At 40.2% G+C, this 19,673-nt stretch overlaps 1 protein-coding gene across 1 annotated transcript in view; it reads left to right on the top strand.

Moving 5' to 3' along the window:
- RELN (reelin) overlaps positions 1-19,673 on the top strand; it is a 297,990-nt gene that overhangs the window by 156,217 nt on the left and 122,100 nt on the right. Inside the window, 2 exon segments of the mRNA XM_055711198.1 lie at positions 6,330-6,426; positions 9,586-9,826. Of these exon segments, the coding sequence (XP_055567173.1) occupies positions 6,330-6,426; positions 9,586-9,826 (338 nt within the window).

Raw genomic sequence — 19,673 nt, 5'->3', positions numbered from 1 at the left:
AATTTACAAGCATCATGTAATCATTTATTTGGCAACAGACACTTTACCCAAGCACATACCTGCTGGCTGTATCTCAGAAACAGATGCTATAAATAGCTGAGCATCTTTACATCAGAATAAATTGGGAACTGGCATAAGGGAAATACAGCTTTCAGCCTGGCTTGTTTTTCTCTCCTTAATGTTCTCAGCAAAGAAAGCAATATGAGTTGTGATCTGATCATGTTCATTAGAAGAGAAGAACATACTTGTGTGAGCGCAGGAAGCACATCATATCTCTGAATATAAATAGACTAAGAGGAAGTTGAGTCAGATAAGTATTTCCTCAGACTTTACTTCTCATCTAAAGGAAATTAGCTGCATTAATTCATAAAATATGTTTGCTGTTACGGGTAATCCTGGAAGGAGGTGGGTGGGAAGCGACCATGGGAGGTCACCTGCTCCAGTGCTCCCCCCATGCTCCAGGCAGAACCACCCTCTTGGCAAGGACAGCTCGCTCGGGGTCTGACCTCGGATTAATTTTTAGGACTTTGTTTCTGAAGTCCTTGTGATTAACTTTTATTAAATGTATTTACTAAGTCTTTTTTGCATCTTTTAGTTTTACAGTGGAGGCTTTTAGCATGCTTTTCAACGCTTTTATTTTGATTTAGATGTAAATACCAAGCATTTCCAAAATGGAACAACAGCCTAAAGCTGCCGGTGGAACAAAAGTTAGCTGCTCTCTGAAACCTGCAGAAAATAAATAGTTGCATTTGACTTTGCATTTCAAAATGCATCATTCTCACCAATGCTACGGTAGATCTGATTTTACCAAAGGCAAACACCACGGACATTTTTGTTTACTAGTGTCAGATACTATTCAGATTGTTTATCAAAACACATACAGAGATGAAGATAGTCAAAATCCTCTTCTCACAAGGGAGAAAAAGCAGCCAGCAGTAAAAATATTTCATTCTTTCCATGAAAAAGGTAGACTATGATTAAAAAATAGAATACAGTTCTTACAGTTTTTAATTTGAAGATTTTTTTACACTTAAAGTATTTGTTTATACTGTGAAATTGTTCTATAAACAACATTTCTTTAAAAATAGTCAAAAATCAAAGATGCATCATAATTAAAAATCACACTTGTAGTTAAAGTTGTGGCTTCAAAGAAAAACTAAAATGCTCTTGCAGCCTTCTCTTGAGGAAGTTTTCAGATGCAGAATGGGATGAACAGTGAGTTGCATGCTTTGGTACCAGTGCTTTTGTTACATCCAGCACAAAATATTCCATCTTTTAACATGGTTAAAATCATCTATTTCGTGATCAGAAACCCATATAAACATGCACCTACAAAAAAATGAGGATCCATGGAGAATTCATTGTACCAAACTGTACGGTTCATTAATTTGGAAAAAACTGTTAGCAAGCCAGCCAAATCTGACCACTAGTAATTTATACTAATCAGTTTGTCCTAATTCAAGTGGCATCAGAAAATCATAATTCTTAGCAAACACTAATCATTATTCAACACATCAACAAAATGAGCAAAAGTAATCTTCTAGCATTAGGTAAACATGATTCTATTCAGCTGCCTTTTGTTTTTCAGGCTGCAGACAGGACACAATTCAAACCATTCTACAAATTTTTGTGTGAATTTTTCTTGTCATGTTCCACATTAGACTCATTCTCCTTAAAGCCAGCATTAGATATCTCATCTGCTTATCCACAGAAGCACTCACAGGAGCTATCAAGAGGTTGTCAAGAGGCAGAGGACGTCACAGTCTATAAGAAGCAAAATATTGCTTCCCTTGCAGATGGCACCCAGTTTATCTCAGCAAAACACCAGCTTCTAATCAATGTTGTTAAGAAATCTTAGGGACCAACAGCCATGTGACTCGGGTTTCTGTAAATCTGACACAGTTGGAGGCAAAGCCATACTGAGAATTAAATTTGCCTGCCATTGTGTTAGCCTCGATACAAATAACTGAGTACCTGGATACAAATACCTGTTATGAAGTGCCTTCATAACATCTCTCCTGAAATACTGTGCTCTTAGTATGTCTACCTACATGATACTTTAAAAAATAAGGTACGTAAAATATTCACTAGTACTTTAGACGACACTGAAGGAATCCAAAATCAGCTTAACAAGACTCAGGAAAAAAAAGTCAGAAAACTCATGATGATCTCAACTAGACATACTGCAGGTGGTCAGTGCTAGTCAGGTCCTGGCTATGGGTTACCAATCCTCTGAAACCAGCAGCAAAGCTATTGAGAAGCCTACTTCTGTTTCCCTTTTCTATTCTTTCCTGGTTAGCTTAGGTAGAATCAACGAAGTGACGGTCAGGAGCTGTTTAGCATTTCCATGTTCTCCCAGTCAAAACCTTGCCCTTTTAGCACTGGTGTCTGGATTCAACTTCAAGCAAATTTTATTTTATTGAAATGTGGCTTGGGGCAAAATCCAAGTATGTAAAGCACAAGGCAAATAAATGTTTCAGAATATTCAGTATACGAAAATAGCTGGGGTTTATAACAGAAAGTGCTCACCATTTTTGATAACAGAAAAAATTGTTGTCTGAGCTTCAAATGTATCATTTAAAATTAAATCCATGAAGGTTGTCTCTGCTTTAGCTTTTTTCCAGAAGTTTTAGAAGTCTGTGAATTTCAGCTAGAAGCCTGTCAAAAATAGTAAAGTAACTCCAAAGGAGAAAAATACTTTGTTCCTGAAACCCAAGGACAAGCTTGCCTATACATACATAAAGAAAAACTCCAGCTAATATTGGTTGGGGGGTGGTTTGGTCATGTGCCAGATAATTACACATGCAAGCTCTTAATATTGAAGGTATAATCCTAACTCTTAGATTTTGCTAGCAATTACCTCACCAAGGCATCAGGTTTGCTGTGACATACTCAGCTTAAGAAAGAAACTGCTTTTTTCTCTAACGCAGTAACTTCATAATGTAGCCTTCTTTATGGTAATCATTGTGAGTGTTTTATTACCTGCATTTCACGGCTAATTCAAAACCTGGGCATTCCTGATTTAAAACAAGCCTATTCTAATCTTATTCAAAAGGTTTTATATACAACTTTTTCTTTGGAGGACGGAAGGGTATGAAGATTTACAGTGTGACACCCTGCCCCTGCTTCTCTGCTTGGAGCTGACAAATTGTTTATTGCCATCTCTGGACGCGGTGTGAAGGACACCTCCCTTCCCCGGCTGAATTTGCCCTCAGCTCCTGCTGTGTTACTACTTGAATTTTGATCTTCTATTTGTTCACAAAGTCAGAGTATAGCTCTGCTGGTCTAGGTAGTAGCAAACATCCAAACTGCAGATTTCTTTTTTAAATAATCCTAGTTTAGGATTACTGAAATAATAGTAATATGGAGTAATAGTATTAAGTAATAATGTTGAAAATTATATTGAAAGCCAGTGGCTTGCAAGACTGTCTCAGTAAAACCTGTCCTGGAGTGCAGTTGTATGTTCGTCTTCCACCCTTCTCTTAGGAAGAAATTCTTAGTGTAAACTGGGACGAATATTGGTTATATATATTATATATATTGGCAATATTGGCAATATCTGGCAATATATATATTGGCAAGATATATATATATCAGCAATAACTGGCAAGCACCAGATACATACATTTCTTATATATTTTAAAAAATGGTTCAAATGTCAAAGAATAATGCCTGAACCTTGGTGATGATTTTTTCAAATGTATTAATTTCATTCTTTTTTTTTTTCATTGTCAGCTTGAGTTTTGCAGAATTAGATACTTACATGAAAAACAATCTTGCTATTTTATGATTTTGAGTCAAGAACATAAATTGTTTAAACACTGATAAAAACACATTTGTCACCACAGCCAGTAACTGCTACTTACATTGACCTTGAGGACTTTCCCAAAGTAATTTTAATCTTAATACAACCTGCCCTGCTTATTAAAATAATAAGAATAAGCAACACTTGTCTCCCCTCTTTTCATGGTCTCCATTGCTCTCTTTCCAGTGGCACAAGTGAAATACCACACTTGCCTTGCAAAGCCCTTTTTCAGTGGCCCCATTTCTTTTAAGCAGTAACTTTGATCTTCATTGCATGGTTTGAGAGTGTTCAGATTTAACAGACAACATTTTTCATATGGATTGTACTGACAGGGAACACTCATTTGATATCGTCTTTGCAGTATGGGCAGCAAATATGGCCTTCTCCCCTTTTTTAGCAGCTGATTTGGACTTGGCTTTGTTTAAGAGTGCTGTACCAAAAGTTGACTGTAACACTAACTGAAGCAGCATGTGTTATAAAGTGTATATTGCTGGTTATTTTTACTGTTTATGTTCCTTTAATTTTTGTCTAACAGAAAACTCAGTGTGTTGCTGGTTTGCCTCCCAGCCTCTGGCCAGCCGAAGTGGTTAAACTGGCCGAAGTTCACTGGTTTTTGAATTGAATTCCCCTGAAACAAAATGAACGAGCGTGATTAAGGGTTGGAACTCCTAAATGCCACAGAAGTAGGAGCCGGCAGCAGATGTCACTCAGTAAAGTAGACCATCTCAGCAGATGGGCAAATATGAAACGCAAAGGCTTTTCCTGACATCGTTGGGTTTTAATATGATAGAAATAAAATGCCTTGTCAGTAAAATATGAGACGGTTGCTTTGTAGTCATTCTGGGTACATGGTTGGTAATTCAAAGTCCTGCTGCCTTTGCAATATTAATTATTCTGTGCCTCGTTAAAGCAAGAATACGTTTCAGACCAGCTGAACGTACCACATGCAGCTGTGGTGGGTCTGAAGTGTCTGTTCCTCTGTTTACAATTTAACATTAGTAAAAGGTACAAGAAAGCAACTTTGTGGGTCATTTCCAGGATGCTAGTTGATGTATCAGGCAAAGTTATAGAGATGGGATTTCGTCCCATGTTTTGGGGCAGTTTTCCTCCTGCAGAGGTATGTGATGTGCATCTCGGAGTGGAAAAGCAGTTCTGTAGAGCTGAGAGCTGCAAATGAGAACTGCCTCGGGGGAGCTGGGGCTGCAAGCAGTGTACTTAATGACATATGTTCCCATTAAAATGTGTAAGCTGTTCTCTTGTACAAGTGGTTAACACCTTTTTAATCAGGCCATTTATTTCATTACAAAAATAAGTACCTCGAGTTGGAAAATTATAGTATTTGAGGGTCAGCAGTTTCCACATCTGGGTGTATACATGTACATTTATACATATATAAAAAGGTGTATATGCACAGCTTTCAGTGTGACTGAACATATGTGAAGCACACATAAACATAACATATGACTCGTAGCGCACGTGAGATGTACTCCTACTGCGAGCAAAGCTGATGCCATCAGAGGTGCTGTCTAATTGAGTGCTGCTTCTCTTAAATGTGGGAGATAGCTCGTGTCTGCTGCTTTCAATCTTACATTTCAGCATGCTTATGAAGTAGAAATTTTGACCTTTGGAGCACGGGTTAGGATTTGTCTGTTTCACTGGGTGTTGAATTTTCTGAGATGGATGAATTACCTGCTGTCTGAAGAAAAATAGTATTTTTAGTGTATTTAATTACCACTGAGGTTGTTTATCATGTCTTCTAGGTTGAATTTTTCATCCCTGTTTTTGTTGTTTTGACTGTCCCCTGTATCAATTGTTAAGCTCATCTTTTCTGACAACACCCAGAAGGCGCCCTTTTATAACTCAAAAGTAAATATATTACCCTACCTTGCAGGGGTGCCATAAGGCTTAATTAGTTCATTTTTGTAAAGTGTTCTGAGATTCCCAGATCAGCATCAAATGTTTATTATTAATTATAGGCTCTAGTGAGTATATTGGATGATTTCTTAATTTAATTCTCTTCAGGCATCCTTAAAATAACCGATTCTGTAACTTTAATTCCTAAAGTGCATTTGCTTGTGGCTCAAGTAATTCTGTATACATTTTCATATCACTATATTCATACTTCTGGAATTATTTTTTTTTCTATATAGTAATACAAAAACCAGTTTTTTTACTATGAGTTCTGCTATGTGGATTATTCTCTAATAAGAAGGTTTTGTTTAAACATTATATGGTGTTTTTTTTCCTGCAGTGAGGGGTGTTAAGTAATTTACTTTGCTTCCCCTGGGAAATTTGCGGAGATTACATGGCACTGGTGTGATTTATCATTTCTACTTTATTTCTGACTCATAAAGCATGCATTATTTTGTGTTTACCTTCAGCAACAGATCACAGGAAATTTCGTCATCTATCAAAGTGCTTTAAAATTGGGAAAAGTGATGTGACAAAGGCATGGTCAGCAACTGTATCATTTATTGCTTCGTTGTGCCATAATGCTTCTCGTTTTATTGGGGTTTTTTTCCAGGATCGGGTTCATGTCGCTTTAGTTACTCAGATCCCAGCATCACCGTGTCCTACAGTAAGAACAGTTCTGCAGATTGGACTCAGCTGGAGAAAATTAGGTTTGTTACAGCTTTTTAATCATGTTCATGCATTCTGGCTGAGCAGGTGGTGTCTAAACCTGGCTGGTTTAAAACCTTTTTAATTGTTAACCTTTCAGTTCTTACTTGTTCATACATGTTAAAAGATAAGAGATGAAATTATGGTCACTAAAGCTAACTGCAGAACTGCCACTGGGTTTGGTAAATCACAGTTTCATTCATTGATTATGTGGGGAGGTAAGGAAGAGAATGACTTCAGAGTTAAAATGCAATTCTTAATAACGAGCAGGTTCAGGTACCTGAAAAAGCCAAACTCTTGATGACTTGCACCTAAGCACTGCTTTTAATGTCAGCAAGAGCCATAATTTATAGTGCTACAAGTTTCTACTTTGGAAGGATAAGACTTTCAATAAAAATAGTTTATAGTTTGATATGAACACTTGGCTCCTAACACTCTCATAATAACAAGGTTATGGTGAATTATGCCTTGTTCTTAAACAAACTGGTTTACATGAAAGCACAAAGGATTACAAATGGGGATTTTTGAAGTATTTTTATAGAATCATAGAATCATTAAGTTGGAATTAAGTTTAAGTCCAACCGTTAACCCAGGACTGCCAAGTCCACCACTAAACCACATCCCTAAGCATGGCATCTATGCATTTTTTAAGCACTTCAAGGGATAGTGACACAACCACGTCCCTGGGCAGCCTGTTCCAGTGCTTGACCACCCTTTCAGTGAAGAAATTTTTCCTAATAACAAATATAAGACTGAGGCAAAGAAAGCATTAAGTACCTCAGCCTTTTCCTCATCCTTTGTGGTAGTGTTCTCCCCTGCATCCAATAAAGCCCTCCTTTTGTTTCTAATGTATTTGTAAAAACATTTTCTGTTGTCTTTTACAGCAGCAGCCAGCCTGAGTTCTAGGTGGGCTTTCACCTCTCTAATCTTTGCCCTGCATAAACCTCGTGACATCCTTATAGTCCTTCACAGTTGATACTGCAATATGCAATAAGCACAGTGTCAGAGTTGGATTTTTCTAAGAGAGCAGAACCAATATTTTATGAAAATGCTGTTCTGGTATAAATTCCTTGTAGCGTCTCAGTCCACCTTCCTGCATTACCTTAGTGTCTGTGCCACACAGGCAATTTGATTGAGCCTGTTTTCAGCCCTCCGAGACAATTTCCAGAGCAAAAGGCTACTTAAATTCTAATGAGTAAGCAAAACTATAGCTGCAAGGCTGTGGGTTTCAGTATCTCATCCACCTGGGGATACATCCTTGGGGGAGTGGGATTACAATTTCATCGACAAAAGCACAAATTATGAAAAATGTTAGTAAATCTAATGATGCTAATTCTGATCTCAGAAAAATATAAAGCAAGAGTAACTTTACTGCAGCCCCTGGGGTTGCCCCAGAGTAACCACGCAATACCTTTTCCCACATTGATGCAAAATTATGGACCTCGTCCATAACATCAATTTAGTCACCCTCATAGCTCTGCAAGCCAGGAAACTCAAAAGTTCTGATAGTGCAAACACAAGCCCTTGAAACCCAATTTTTTAAAAATTAATGGGTATGCAGCTTGATCTCTGTTGCTTTAACTTTGACTGCTGGATCTAGCAGTAGAAAATAGGTCAATAGAGCAATGTCGTGCAAAGTGGAGAAGATGAATTATGAAAGGATGCTCGTTTCTCCTGTGGTCCGTATGAATGGCAGCATTTATTTGAATGTGCTTCAGTGGCTTTCACTGTACTACGTGTAGTTCCAAGCTGTAGGGAACAGTAGGAGAACTGGGGAGAAGTGGGGCAGTAGGGCAGCTGTGAAGGGAAGGTGTTGTGTTGTGTTGTGTTGTGTTTTGCTTGTGTTGTGTTGTGTTGTGTTGTGTTGGTGGGATTTTGGCTGTGGACTCCCGGGAGAGAAGGGAATGATGTCTCAGGAAGGCGGGCACTGCGTGGGCTCAGGGAGAAGTGAGGACAGTGTCTCAGAGCAGTGTTGCGGTGGAGGGTGACAGACATAACAATTAGCAAGTGCAGGGTGATTTCTGGGGGCAGATTCTGGGTGTGAATACGGGACAAATACGATTGCTTTTCGATATTTCACTACACTCTAATGTTTTGCTTTACGAAGAGAAGTTCATCTATTCTCTGCTACATAAGCAAGCTATCGGTGCCTTTTTTCACTGAACGCTCTGGATTGTCTCTGACAAAATGTTCACCCACCAAAGCATCGCTACCCAGGCAGAGGCAAGGCTGAGTAACTGACATCTTGCAAACCCCAGTTTTGTAACTCCCTGCAGCCTGAGGTCTGTCTGTAGCTAATTCCTTGCTGGGTAATTAATAAAACAAAAATGATAATTCTCAGCATCCCTTCCTTGCACACCAACTTCAATCCTTTCATTGCCATTAGCAATGTGAAGACATTCACTTGTGGTGAACCTCAGTCCTTTCACAGCTCAGAGGACAGCTCTGCAAAACAGAGCTCAAGGTCCTGACCCTTGCCTTATATTAATACTCCAGGTCTGCCTCTCCTCCCCACATTTCCCATTTTCAGCAGCAAGAGAGAGGACAAAGGGGTTGTTTCCTCTGTATTGCTCTTCAAGCAGAACACGGAAGGAAAGGCAACCTGGCCCTCCCCGTCCACCGAATTATCCTGACAGCAGGGGTGTGGGATTGGAAAGACACACTTGTCAGAGAAAATTCCCAGGTTTTCCCTCCAGGCACTCTGCTCCATCCAAATCTATGAGGGACTGAGGGACCAGAAGTTAGGAGTTTTGTTTGGTGAAAGCTCATGCAAAAATCCCATTTTGGGACACCTGGTTTTGCAAAGTGCTTCCTTAAATTTCTGCAAAATCCCTGATAATGCCCAGTCACCTAGGAACTGGGACCAGCATCGAGTTTGCCCCACTCTTTCCTCCTGCTCTCCAAACATCTGCACCAATCTGTTATTTAGTGCCTTAGCTTGCACTTTCTTCAAAGCAAGGCTGGCTGTTCAGGCTGTACGTGCACCGCCTGGCACGATGGAACTCTGCCTTGGGACAGGTATTTTCTTCCCCATAGAAGATTTATCAGTATACAAGGGACATCAGCACAACTGCGTCACACCTAGTAAATGCGTCAAATGGGGAAAAAGTGTTGCTGGCTATGGGTTAAACTTGCTCTAATTCCATATCATTGTTTTTCAGTGCCCCTTCCAATGTCAGCACAATCATCCACATCTTGTACCTTCCTGAAGATGCTAAGGGGGAGAACATCCATTTTCAGTGGAAACAGGATTATGTTCATGCTGGTGATGTGTATGAAGCCTGTTGGGCATTGGACAACATCCTGATCATTAATGCTGCTCACAGAAAAGTTGTGTTAGAAGATAATCTTGATCCTGTGGATACTGGCAACTGGCTTTTCTTTCCTGGGGCCACAGTTAAGGTTAGTCTGATTTCCTATGGCTTAATGTTTTTATTACTCTTGTATGTAGAAGAAGACAGTAGCATCTAACCAAACTGTGAACACACAAAGGCATTTAGGCCACTCCATCTGCTTCTAGAATTGGTCTCTTTTTTTACTTTGTTTTTACCTTTTCTGTGTCCCATCTGGGCTTTATAGAACAATACAACTTCTCTGCCGTGACCAAAGCCAAATGAAGTTTATACTGTCATGTCAAAGATCATGTAACAGAAATTGGGAAACAGCTTCCTTTTAGCAAAACAGTGCAATATTTTTGAAACAAATTCAAGTCTCTCCGCTGGGTATTTTGAAATCTACATGCTTATTTATTTTGGTGGTGTTTGACTACCACTACGCTTCATCACAAACCATCACAAAAAATATGGTTTCCTACTTTTTCTGACTGTAAATACCACATCTCTGTTGCAGCATGCATTCAAGTAGTGGCTGTTTCTTAAAAGTCTCTTTTTCAGTAAGATCTTGTTTTGATACATGAGATCAAACTGTACAACCTTGTGAAAAACTCTAAGGACCCCTACGAGATTTCTGTGCACAGTTCCTTCAAATGCAGCATTGTTCAACGCCTGGAAATCAGTTGGATTCTTGCTTTCTATGTTTCCAAGCAGCCAAAAGTTGAAGAGCAGATGACTTTCTGTTTTCATCTTATTTTTCATTCACAAAAAAAGGCAGTTTTGATGTCGGGGTTGATTTATGATGCTGGTAGTGGTTTTGGCAGGTGCATAGGAAACAGATGTCGAATGCTGAGGGCAGTAGAGGTTGGCTATGGCCTCATCCTTTTCCCACAGAACCTGATATGAATGGCCTCAGATTAATCTTTTTAGAAATAAATACTTCCACTAAGCTACTGACAGTACCTGCATATTAACTTTTTTTTTTTACTTCAGTAAGACCATTTAAACTACAATGATAACATTTTAAATTGAGATTTTAGAATCAAACAATATCCTGTATACTTAATGAAGTAATTTTCTGTGATCAGTTTGCTTTTGTTTTCTTATCAGTCTTATCTCTAGATTTTAAAATCCAGCCCAGGCATGTGAAGGTGTGAAAGCAACGCAAGGATTAAGGTGCCATAGGCACAGTTACTTCTCAGCCAGCCAAGCCTAAACACTGCTTGCTCCTTCTGAAACATGTATAAACAACATTTAAACTTTAGCAAGTAAACCTCTGTTGTTGTTGATTTCTTGGGGTTTTGTTTAGTTAAACTCAGCCAGTTTGTGTCAGTACACAACTATGGTTACATGAAAGACGAGGGACCTAAACTCAGAGATCACTTAGTGCTTCTAGACAGAAATCCTGTTCAAGATCAAAACTTACATGAGACATAAGTGAGGATTCACCAACCTTCCATTCCTCCAAGGTCATCTTCTGTTTTAGGGACAAACGAAATGTGCAAGTGTCTGTTCCCAGCTACACATTTGACTATGTGTAGCCACTTACACCAGGTTAAGGCAATGTGTAAGACTGTGGTACAGCCACACTGGATTAAGGCTGTGTGTGTGTGATGCAGGGCTTTTATTCTTCATGGGACTCTGTAGTTATTTCAAACATTTTTAGTGTATCTAGATTGCAACCAGAGCACTCCTGTAGTCAAATTTCATTTTTAAGGTTTTTGCTCCAGTTTTCCTCAGATTTTCAGGAACAATCTTGCCAAACATAATTTGAACAGATTTTGCAATGTGAACATGTCATGTTAAAACTATAAATTGGGTCAAGATTTACATCAGATTCAGCATAGACTCCGTTGTAGCATTATAACACCAAGCACATATTTTTTTTTGACAATTTTTCTGCTTTTCAGGTTTGGAATGTTATATAAAACTTTACAAAAACTTTTAATATTTTCTTTAAAACATTTAACATAGCTCTAATCTCGGTTCATCACACACTATTCTGTATAAATAGAAAGGTAAGAGTCTTTGTACAATGTGCTAATGACATTCCATCACATTTTAAATGGAACTACACCAGTCACCTCTGTTTCAAGCAGCATTTCACAGCAGACAGGTAACTTGTCCAGCATAATGGCAGAACGATGGCAGCAACGACTGGTACATATTCACAGGATTCCCAATATTGTTATTGCCAGTATTGTTAATGCTCTCAGGCTGAAAGGGTTCAGAGAGACTGGGGGAAGCTTTTAGGAGATTTCTCTACCATAGCCAAAGGCACCAGCCTACAGAATAGTGTTGGAGAAACCCTGACATTGCTACAGGGATAGCTAATTCTAGTTCTCTTTTTCCTACAAGTCCTTTTGCTTCCCAGACATCTTAAAACTTGCTAAATAGTCCTGATGTTCAGAAAGCCTGCATATCCATTCTAAATTTTATTCTAAATTTTTACTTATATTTTTACTAAAGGATCAGCAAATGTCATTGTTATACTGTGCTATCTTTTGTAACTCTTACCTGTGTGCTTTTAAAGAAGTTCCCATACTCACAGTCTTATCACTATGCGAAACTCCATTTCAAGCTGATGAGACCTTATCTCTGCCATCCAAGCCTGTTTGTGCCATACAAGTTTCAAATCATATCCTCCTGTCCTCTGCCAATTAGTATTTTAGATCAACTGGCCTTAAAAATCTTTCTCAAAGTTTATGTTAACTTCTTCACTGGCTTCCTTCAATGCATTTCCTTATGAATTTCCTTGACCATGCCAACAAACAGTCACATTTCTGGATGTTACTTGATGTCGAACTCAGTTTTGATTAGTATTTACAAAATCGTAGGTCAACTCTTTTCCTAAATTGTGCCATAAAGATAAGTTGGACTGAGGGAATGAAACATTAAGAAAAGTAAAAACAAACAAGAAGAATGATCTTTTGAAATTTCTTCCACTTACTGGGGTTATTTTCTGTATTCATCCTTTGTTGCTCACCACCTTTCACCCCTTAAAATGGTTGATATTGCATATTTCTCAGATGGAAGTTTGGTGCCAGTCTGAGATAGCTCATCCAGCTGGTAGGCAGAACAGAAAGAAGAGGAAAAATACATACTTATTTCTGGTAGAAAAAAAGAGTAGAGACAGTCTTTCTCTAAGTGTTTACTTTTTGTCTAAGTGTTTACTTCTGGACTGCCCCAGCAGGCATTGCTCAGATGGTGGAACCTTCTCCTTGGAGGCTCTGTGAATGAGTAGTGAGTGAAGCAAACCAGGGTGTGAACATGAGCCTGTGGTCTTACCTTAGTTGTTATGACACCCCCCTGATTGGCTTTGGCTCGTGCAATCTCCTAGACATTATCTTCAAGGGATGTACCCTCATGGATGGGCCACGGAGTGTTTCCAGTAGGCAGCAAGGATGACGCCACTCTTCCAGGAGGAGAGAGTTTGCCTAGGTGGATGCAAACTCTGCTGTGTTATTTGCTGTCAAGGCCATAGGATGGTTCCTGGCTTAATCCTAGCATGTTAAAACAGCCCACCCCACCCATCCTTTCAGCCACCCCAAACCTTTTAAGATAATTTTCATTAAAAACAATTTGTTGTCCTAGGAGGTTACTCTGTTAGTAAAGATAGGCATTAAGATATGGTTTGCTGGTAATTCAGAATGAATGTTGCTGTCATTCACATAGATGTGGTTTGGCAAGTTCTTTTCCAGTAGTTGCTCAGGAGGTGGGGTTTAGAATTGCTTGTTATACCTGGTACGTGCTCTTGTTGGATGATTATCAAGTTGCAAAGAAAGTATATTCTTTTCTGTAGAAAGTTTACTTTGGTAGTACGTGAGATCTACTAAAATAAATAGCAAACATTACAAATCCGGGAGTTTTGCTAGTAAAGCTGCTCAGATTAATAGCTACTTAGATTAGTAATTTAAAAAGGCAGCTGAAATTAAGAAAAATCCTACCATGAAAACTACTGCTGCGTCCTGGGTTCGATGCTGTGATGGATTCAGTCACTGGAGTGGACAGTGCAAGCCTTAATGGTAATTACGCACGGATGCATTCATTCCAGTTTGGTGGATTTGGACAGTGTATTCTCAATAAGCACTTGTGCAAACTTGCCTGTGCCCAGCTTGGGAAGCGGTTTCTCCTCCTCTCCCAGTTTGCTTGAGCTTGGACCAGGAATTTCATTGCGTTCAGGAGCGGTTGCTGCTCATTTGAGAGCACATGGCTGGTTGCAGACGCAGCTGGAACTGGCTGCTGAGATAGGAAGCAAGCTGAGAGATAAGCCACTGAATTTGTGTATTTCGGTTCCAAAGACGACAGCAAAAGGCAAGAAAGACGCTGTTAGCAAGGCCAAGCAACCCTTAGGAGATTAATTGGATCCACTGGAACATATTTATCTGTGTTGGACTGTGTGGAAGGGTGTTGAACAGGATAAATTCCTGACTGCATTTCAGCATTTCCAGTGACAGCTCTGAGCATGGGCACGGCCCAGTAACTAACTGGACATGGTTAGGGTATTGCACTGGTGGTTGAGGCTGCTGAAAAGCATGAAGCAGTGTTGTGCTCTGAGAGCTATTAAAGGTCTCTGAACCTCAAGACTTCATACTAATTGGGGGAAAAGTAATGCTTCTGGGATCTCTGCTCCTATAGAACACAAAAGTGATTTCATCTTTCAGGGGACACTTCATGTATCTTGTAGATTTGACCAGGAATTATGGTGGCTTGAGGTACAACATGTGCCAGATTTTTAGTTTTCTCTGATTGCCCCTGTCCAAGATTGGATGTGCAAGCTTAAAACTGAGATTGAGAAGGGAGATGACCTCAGCAGTCTTATAGTTCATGTCTCTGCAGTATTTTGATTATGTAAAAATATCATTGAGGTCAAACCACCTGTCTCTGGAATTTTTCTACATCTGGGAAAAAGCAGTATAGATCGTTAGAGACACTAGAGCGGTGATGTATTTGGTCATGATGTGTTAACCCAGTGACATGTCTCACCTCTGAGAAGAACCAAGTTACAGAACTGCTGTCTCACAGTAGTTGCAGCCACTCTTCCCTTGGTGGCTGAAGGTTGCAGCCCACCTGGTCAGCTTTAGTGTGTTTGGTCTGCAGGGCTTGGCGACTACACCTGGGGTTGTGTGTGATGCTGATCACAAGCATGCAGCCTGGCACCGCATGGAATAGGGCAAGGGGGGAAGGTCTGTGCCATCCTCACTGAGCAAGCTGGGTTTAGGACCAGGGAACAGTACCTGATGCATGTTATTCACTACCATGGACATGACCAATAAATCCTGACAGTGTCCCAGCCCCAATATCCTGGTGCAGTAAGCCCCTTAAGTAACAGGTCATCAGCACTCAGCTCATTTTAATTTCCCAGAAATGCATGCCAGCTTAGCAGAAAGCTACATAAGAGGACAGTGGGAGATCTGAACATTCACACTCAGAAAAATATGCTGAAAATGTGTCTGTAAAACTGGGTGACCTTTCACCACACACTGAGGGAGCAGGGCTACGCACATCCTAGATCTGCGAGTCCTTCCTGAACCTGTGTTGTTGTGTGTCACTGAGCAGAGGAGACATGCACGCAGGCCTAGGAGTTTGGCAAAAAGAAAGGCTGATTAAGCTATTCTGCCACCCCCAGTTCCAGAGCAGATTTCCAAATCTCTGAATACTCTGTTAATTAATAGGAATGGCACTGGGTAGTCTTCTTTCAAAACAAACAGCCTGATATTCCATATATATCTTTGTTGGGTTTAATTGTTTGTGCTGAGATGAACAAATTGTGTGGTTTTTTCCATTTTTTTTGTTTTTGTTTTAAATTCTTGTTCAAAAAGGGGTTGAGGTACCTGTTGTCTGAATCAGGTCAAATATATTTGTTTCCAGGAGGAAAGGTAGTGCTCTATTTACCAGTGTGAAAATGGCAGAAAATTGCTATGACTTTATGTTGGACAAAATTACACAGAGATGCTTTTGACAAGACTCTTTTATTTTTTGAATAAGATTTAGCAAGGCAGTATTTGGTCTGTGGGCCAAACCCAACCTCCTAGCCAGCTGCTTTGCCTCACAGGAGCCCTTATCCACCACATCTTCCTGGGAAGAGGTGAGCAGGCCTCCTGCTGTACCTCATCTGAGAGCCATTCCTGCTTCTCTGTGGGTGGAAAAGGGAGTGTGAGAGGGGAGGAGAGGTGGAGAAAGCAGAGCAGGGTGCACAAAAACCTGTCGACCGGCTCCCTTTTGTGAGTGTGGGCACTCTGAGCTGTGCCCATGAGGAGGCATCTGTATATCCATAGGGCTGGATCTAGCCCGTGTGTGGAATTGTTCTTGGGGGGTGGGGGTGCTGTTAATAATCACACTTTTAATTAAAATAATAACACTTAAATACAATGCCTAGGGGTTCATTGGAACTGATAGGTTGTTGACTGTGGTGTTGTGAGTTGTTCGGGCAGCGGAGAATCGCTGTTGGACAGCAATGCTGAACCTGCACCTTTCTCCATGCCAGTTCCCCATGGCTTGGAAGTGGGGGTGGGGGTGGCAGGGAGCCAGCATTAGCTCTGAGCTGGCATCAAAACACCAGGGGTCTTTCCTGCCTCCTAGAAGGAAAGAATTTGGTCTTTGCAGGTCACTGTGAGATGCACATTAATGAAAACAACATGAATTGACCCATTAGATGCCAAAGAGTAGAAATTACTTCGGTGGACTCTTTCTCACTTTTAATTTCACAGTGGTGTAAATACATATCATTACTTTCAGAAGAACAGATGAGGTTTCATCATGCTTACTGCAGAGTACTAGAAACATCAATAGTTCCCAATAACATAGAGGAATAGTTCAGTTCGTGCCAGTTAAATGACTCATTAAGGAAATTGGTCATTGTCAGAATGACCAGTGTTGTACAAATATCATGAGATGTCCTAGAAGATTAAGAACCATACAAATCTGAATCACTCATAAACAAGCAAAGTGTTTAGAACACTAGCCTTTGAATAACAGTCTGTAGTCGGAAATGATGAGTGAAAACACACTTTATAAACAGTATGTTACTGTGTCATAGAACAAGTTTCATCCCGTTGTTTTGGAAAGGGAAGGTGCACTGTAGCCCTCCGTGCACCTGGCCTGCCTGTGCAGCCAAGGTTTTCATTCTGTAACTTGTATTAAATGATGTAAAAATGTAGCATGTGGGAAAGATTAAAGCCCTGGTTATTCATGGGAAAGTATTCTAATCACATTGTATTTTTTCATTTGGTTAAAGAAGGGACTTCAGGCCAGAAGTGTCAACAACCAAATCCACAGAATTTAGAATCTTCCCTAAATCCTGTTGTTGTATCTTTCCTGGCTAAGACATTGCATATGGAGTATGATTTTGTCAAGACTGAATCTATCCCTGTACCTGCTATCATGTCACAATCTTAAAATCTTTAAAACCTGTGTGACTCGTTCCCAGAAAGACATGATATCTAATTTATGGCTCCATTGACAATGCTGCTTTAATTAATTTTCTTCATCTTTTTTTCTTGTTCCTCTGCTTCCCATATCTCATCTGTTTGCATTGCCTAGATTTTAATTAAAAAAACCTCTCCTCTCTAAGGAGCAATCTGAAGTGGCAAAAATAATCACTTAAAATATTACAGTCATTAAAAAATTGGCTGCGGTCAAAGCCATGCATTTTCAATTTGCCGACAAACGATATTTTTGTTTCCTTTTAAAGTGCATTTTGTATTTGAATAGCATACGCCAGCCAGCCTGGCTATCAGAGATGCTCCTCCAGCTGGGTGGGCTGCATGACAACTTCTTAATGGGGGAAATTGATGGCCCTCTGCTCATGTAGAGGTGAAGGCATACTGGGCAGATTTCTTTCCATCTGCCATCAGCCCTTTGCAAGCTGGCACTGCCCAAATGCCCAACACATTCATTCCAATGCAAGAAATGTCGCCAAAAAATAAATTGTGAGGCCACAGCTGCCTGAAAGAATCATCGGGGCCATTAGGCCCTGGAGAGATAATGTGAAGAGGAGCATCAGTGTTTGTCTCTGATAAAAACCTAGCTAAACGATGGTAAAGATGACTGTGGATACTTTAAAGGCACAGAGATGAACAACATTTTCGTGGGAGTGTGGGGGAGAACCTCGGGAAGATGATATGCAGCACCTCAGCCAAAAATCTGTTACACTGAGGAATTTCACACTAGTGTTTCCTGTTGATGGTTCTCCAAACAGCACAGTTGTATCATTTAGTTGCCCTCTCTTCTGCTCTCCAAGTAAAGAAATCCCATACTGTAAAGCCAAGAGGTATTTATTGATTCACAAGTTTGACTTGAACAACTGGGACAGAAGCTGGTTTGGATGGACTTCAGTGTTTCTGTTTACATTCCCAATCCTTATCTTTTGAGCTTCTAAAAATCTTTCGGGCTGTGTCCTTAATTGCAACTATGGCATAGGCAGATCTCATTGATGCTTGTGCTACTTCATATGGCAGGATGAACGGGAGACCTCCAGAGGTCCCTCCCAGCCAAGAGGTCACACTGAGGGTAGCAGATGTCTCCTTGCATGGTGCTCTCATACAAGTCTTTAAAAATAGGGAGATTGTTCATGCATGCTACATGATGTAGGTTCCAAGACCTTACTTGGGGCCCTTAAGTCATTTAGACATTGTGGAAAGCTGGTCAGCATTTATGAAAACATAAATCAGTAAAGTACCTTCTTTGCCAAATCTGATTTCCCTGCCTTTGTTGACCAATGGTTTTGAGCAGTCCTAACAGAAACCCTTCTACATCTCAGACGATCAAAAGGCTTTCCTAAAAGCATCTACCAAAAAAAGGTGAAAGCTGTAGGTAGATGTAAAATGTAAGGAGTATGGAGTAGGATAAAGAGAGTGACAGACTCTTGACAAAAGTTTGATTTTGAAACCATGCAGTACCCTCTCACATAGTCTGAATCTTCAAATTATTAGCTAATGCCCTCATGTACAACAGAAATCTCACCTAAATTAATAAGACTCGCTGGCTCTCATAGCTAACTTGGCTAACAATGGTACTTATACACTAGAAATATTCATAAATAACAGCAAATTTGGCATGAAGATTTATTTTTTTTAGTAGTGGTACCACTGTAGCATCAAAGAGCCCTGAGCAAGGAATCTGCCACTGCTGCCTCCTCCGGCACAGATCAAAAAAATAGCCTGTGTCCCAGGAAATTGCCCTCTGTTTATAAAACAGGAGATAAGCTGGAGCTGGGGAAACCTGGGAGTAAAAAGAAGTATTGCAAGACGAGAGAGTGCTCGTCCTGCTGAACGGTGCCTTCTTCAGTGTAATTGATGACAAGGTTTGTTGTTGAGGGAAGCACTAAGGAAATGTCTGAAGGACATCATCTTGTGGGGAATTTGCCAAGCATGGTGGGAAGAATGGACAAGGTCATGTAAGTTTGGTCGTCTCGCCAGCAGACATGGTGGCAAGCATTGGCAGTCAAGGAAAAGTGAGCCATGAGGTGATTGCATGTGGGAGATGGTGGAGGCAGGTAAGGATGAGCCATGCAGGGCCTTGAAAGTAGGATAAAAGCAGCGATACCATAACTATCCAGTAGACAAACTTTAGAAACAGAAAACTCAGCGTGAAGATTAGATTGAAAGCAAATCCAAGCATGCTGAGATATGGGAATGCGTCCAGCCAAATTTCATTTTGCCCTATTCATGTAAAGCAATAGCTTAACAATTGCAGCTAGTGAATAATAGTATTAGTAGTGCCAGATTAAATTAAACTGGGGGTTTTTTCCCCCTTGGGATGACCACAGTTCCTGAACAGAACTTGGCTTCTTTCCGTTTGGCAACAGGCAAGGGTTGTTTATTTAGGAGTACAACAGTTTACTTATGGCAGGCTGATAGTCCCACTCCAGTTGCAAACAATGGGAAACAGCTACTGTGGTGAAGTGGCTCCATTCA

The sequence above is a fragment of the Falco cherrug genome, chromosome 5 (assembly GCF_023634085.1).
Source record: "Falco cherrug isolate bFalChe1 chromosome 5, bFalChe1.pri, whole genome shotgun sequence".
NCBI classification, from domain to species: domain Eukaryota; kingdom Metazoa; phylum Chordata; class Aves; order Falconiformes; family Falconidae; genus Falco; species Falco cherrug.
This window is presented reverse-complemented; position numbering and strand designations above follow the sequence as displayed.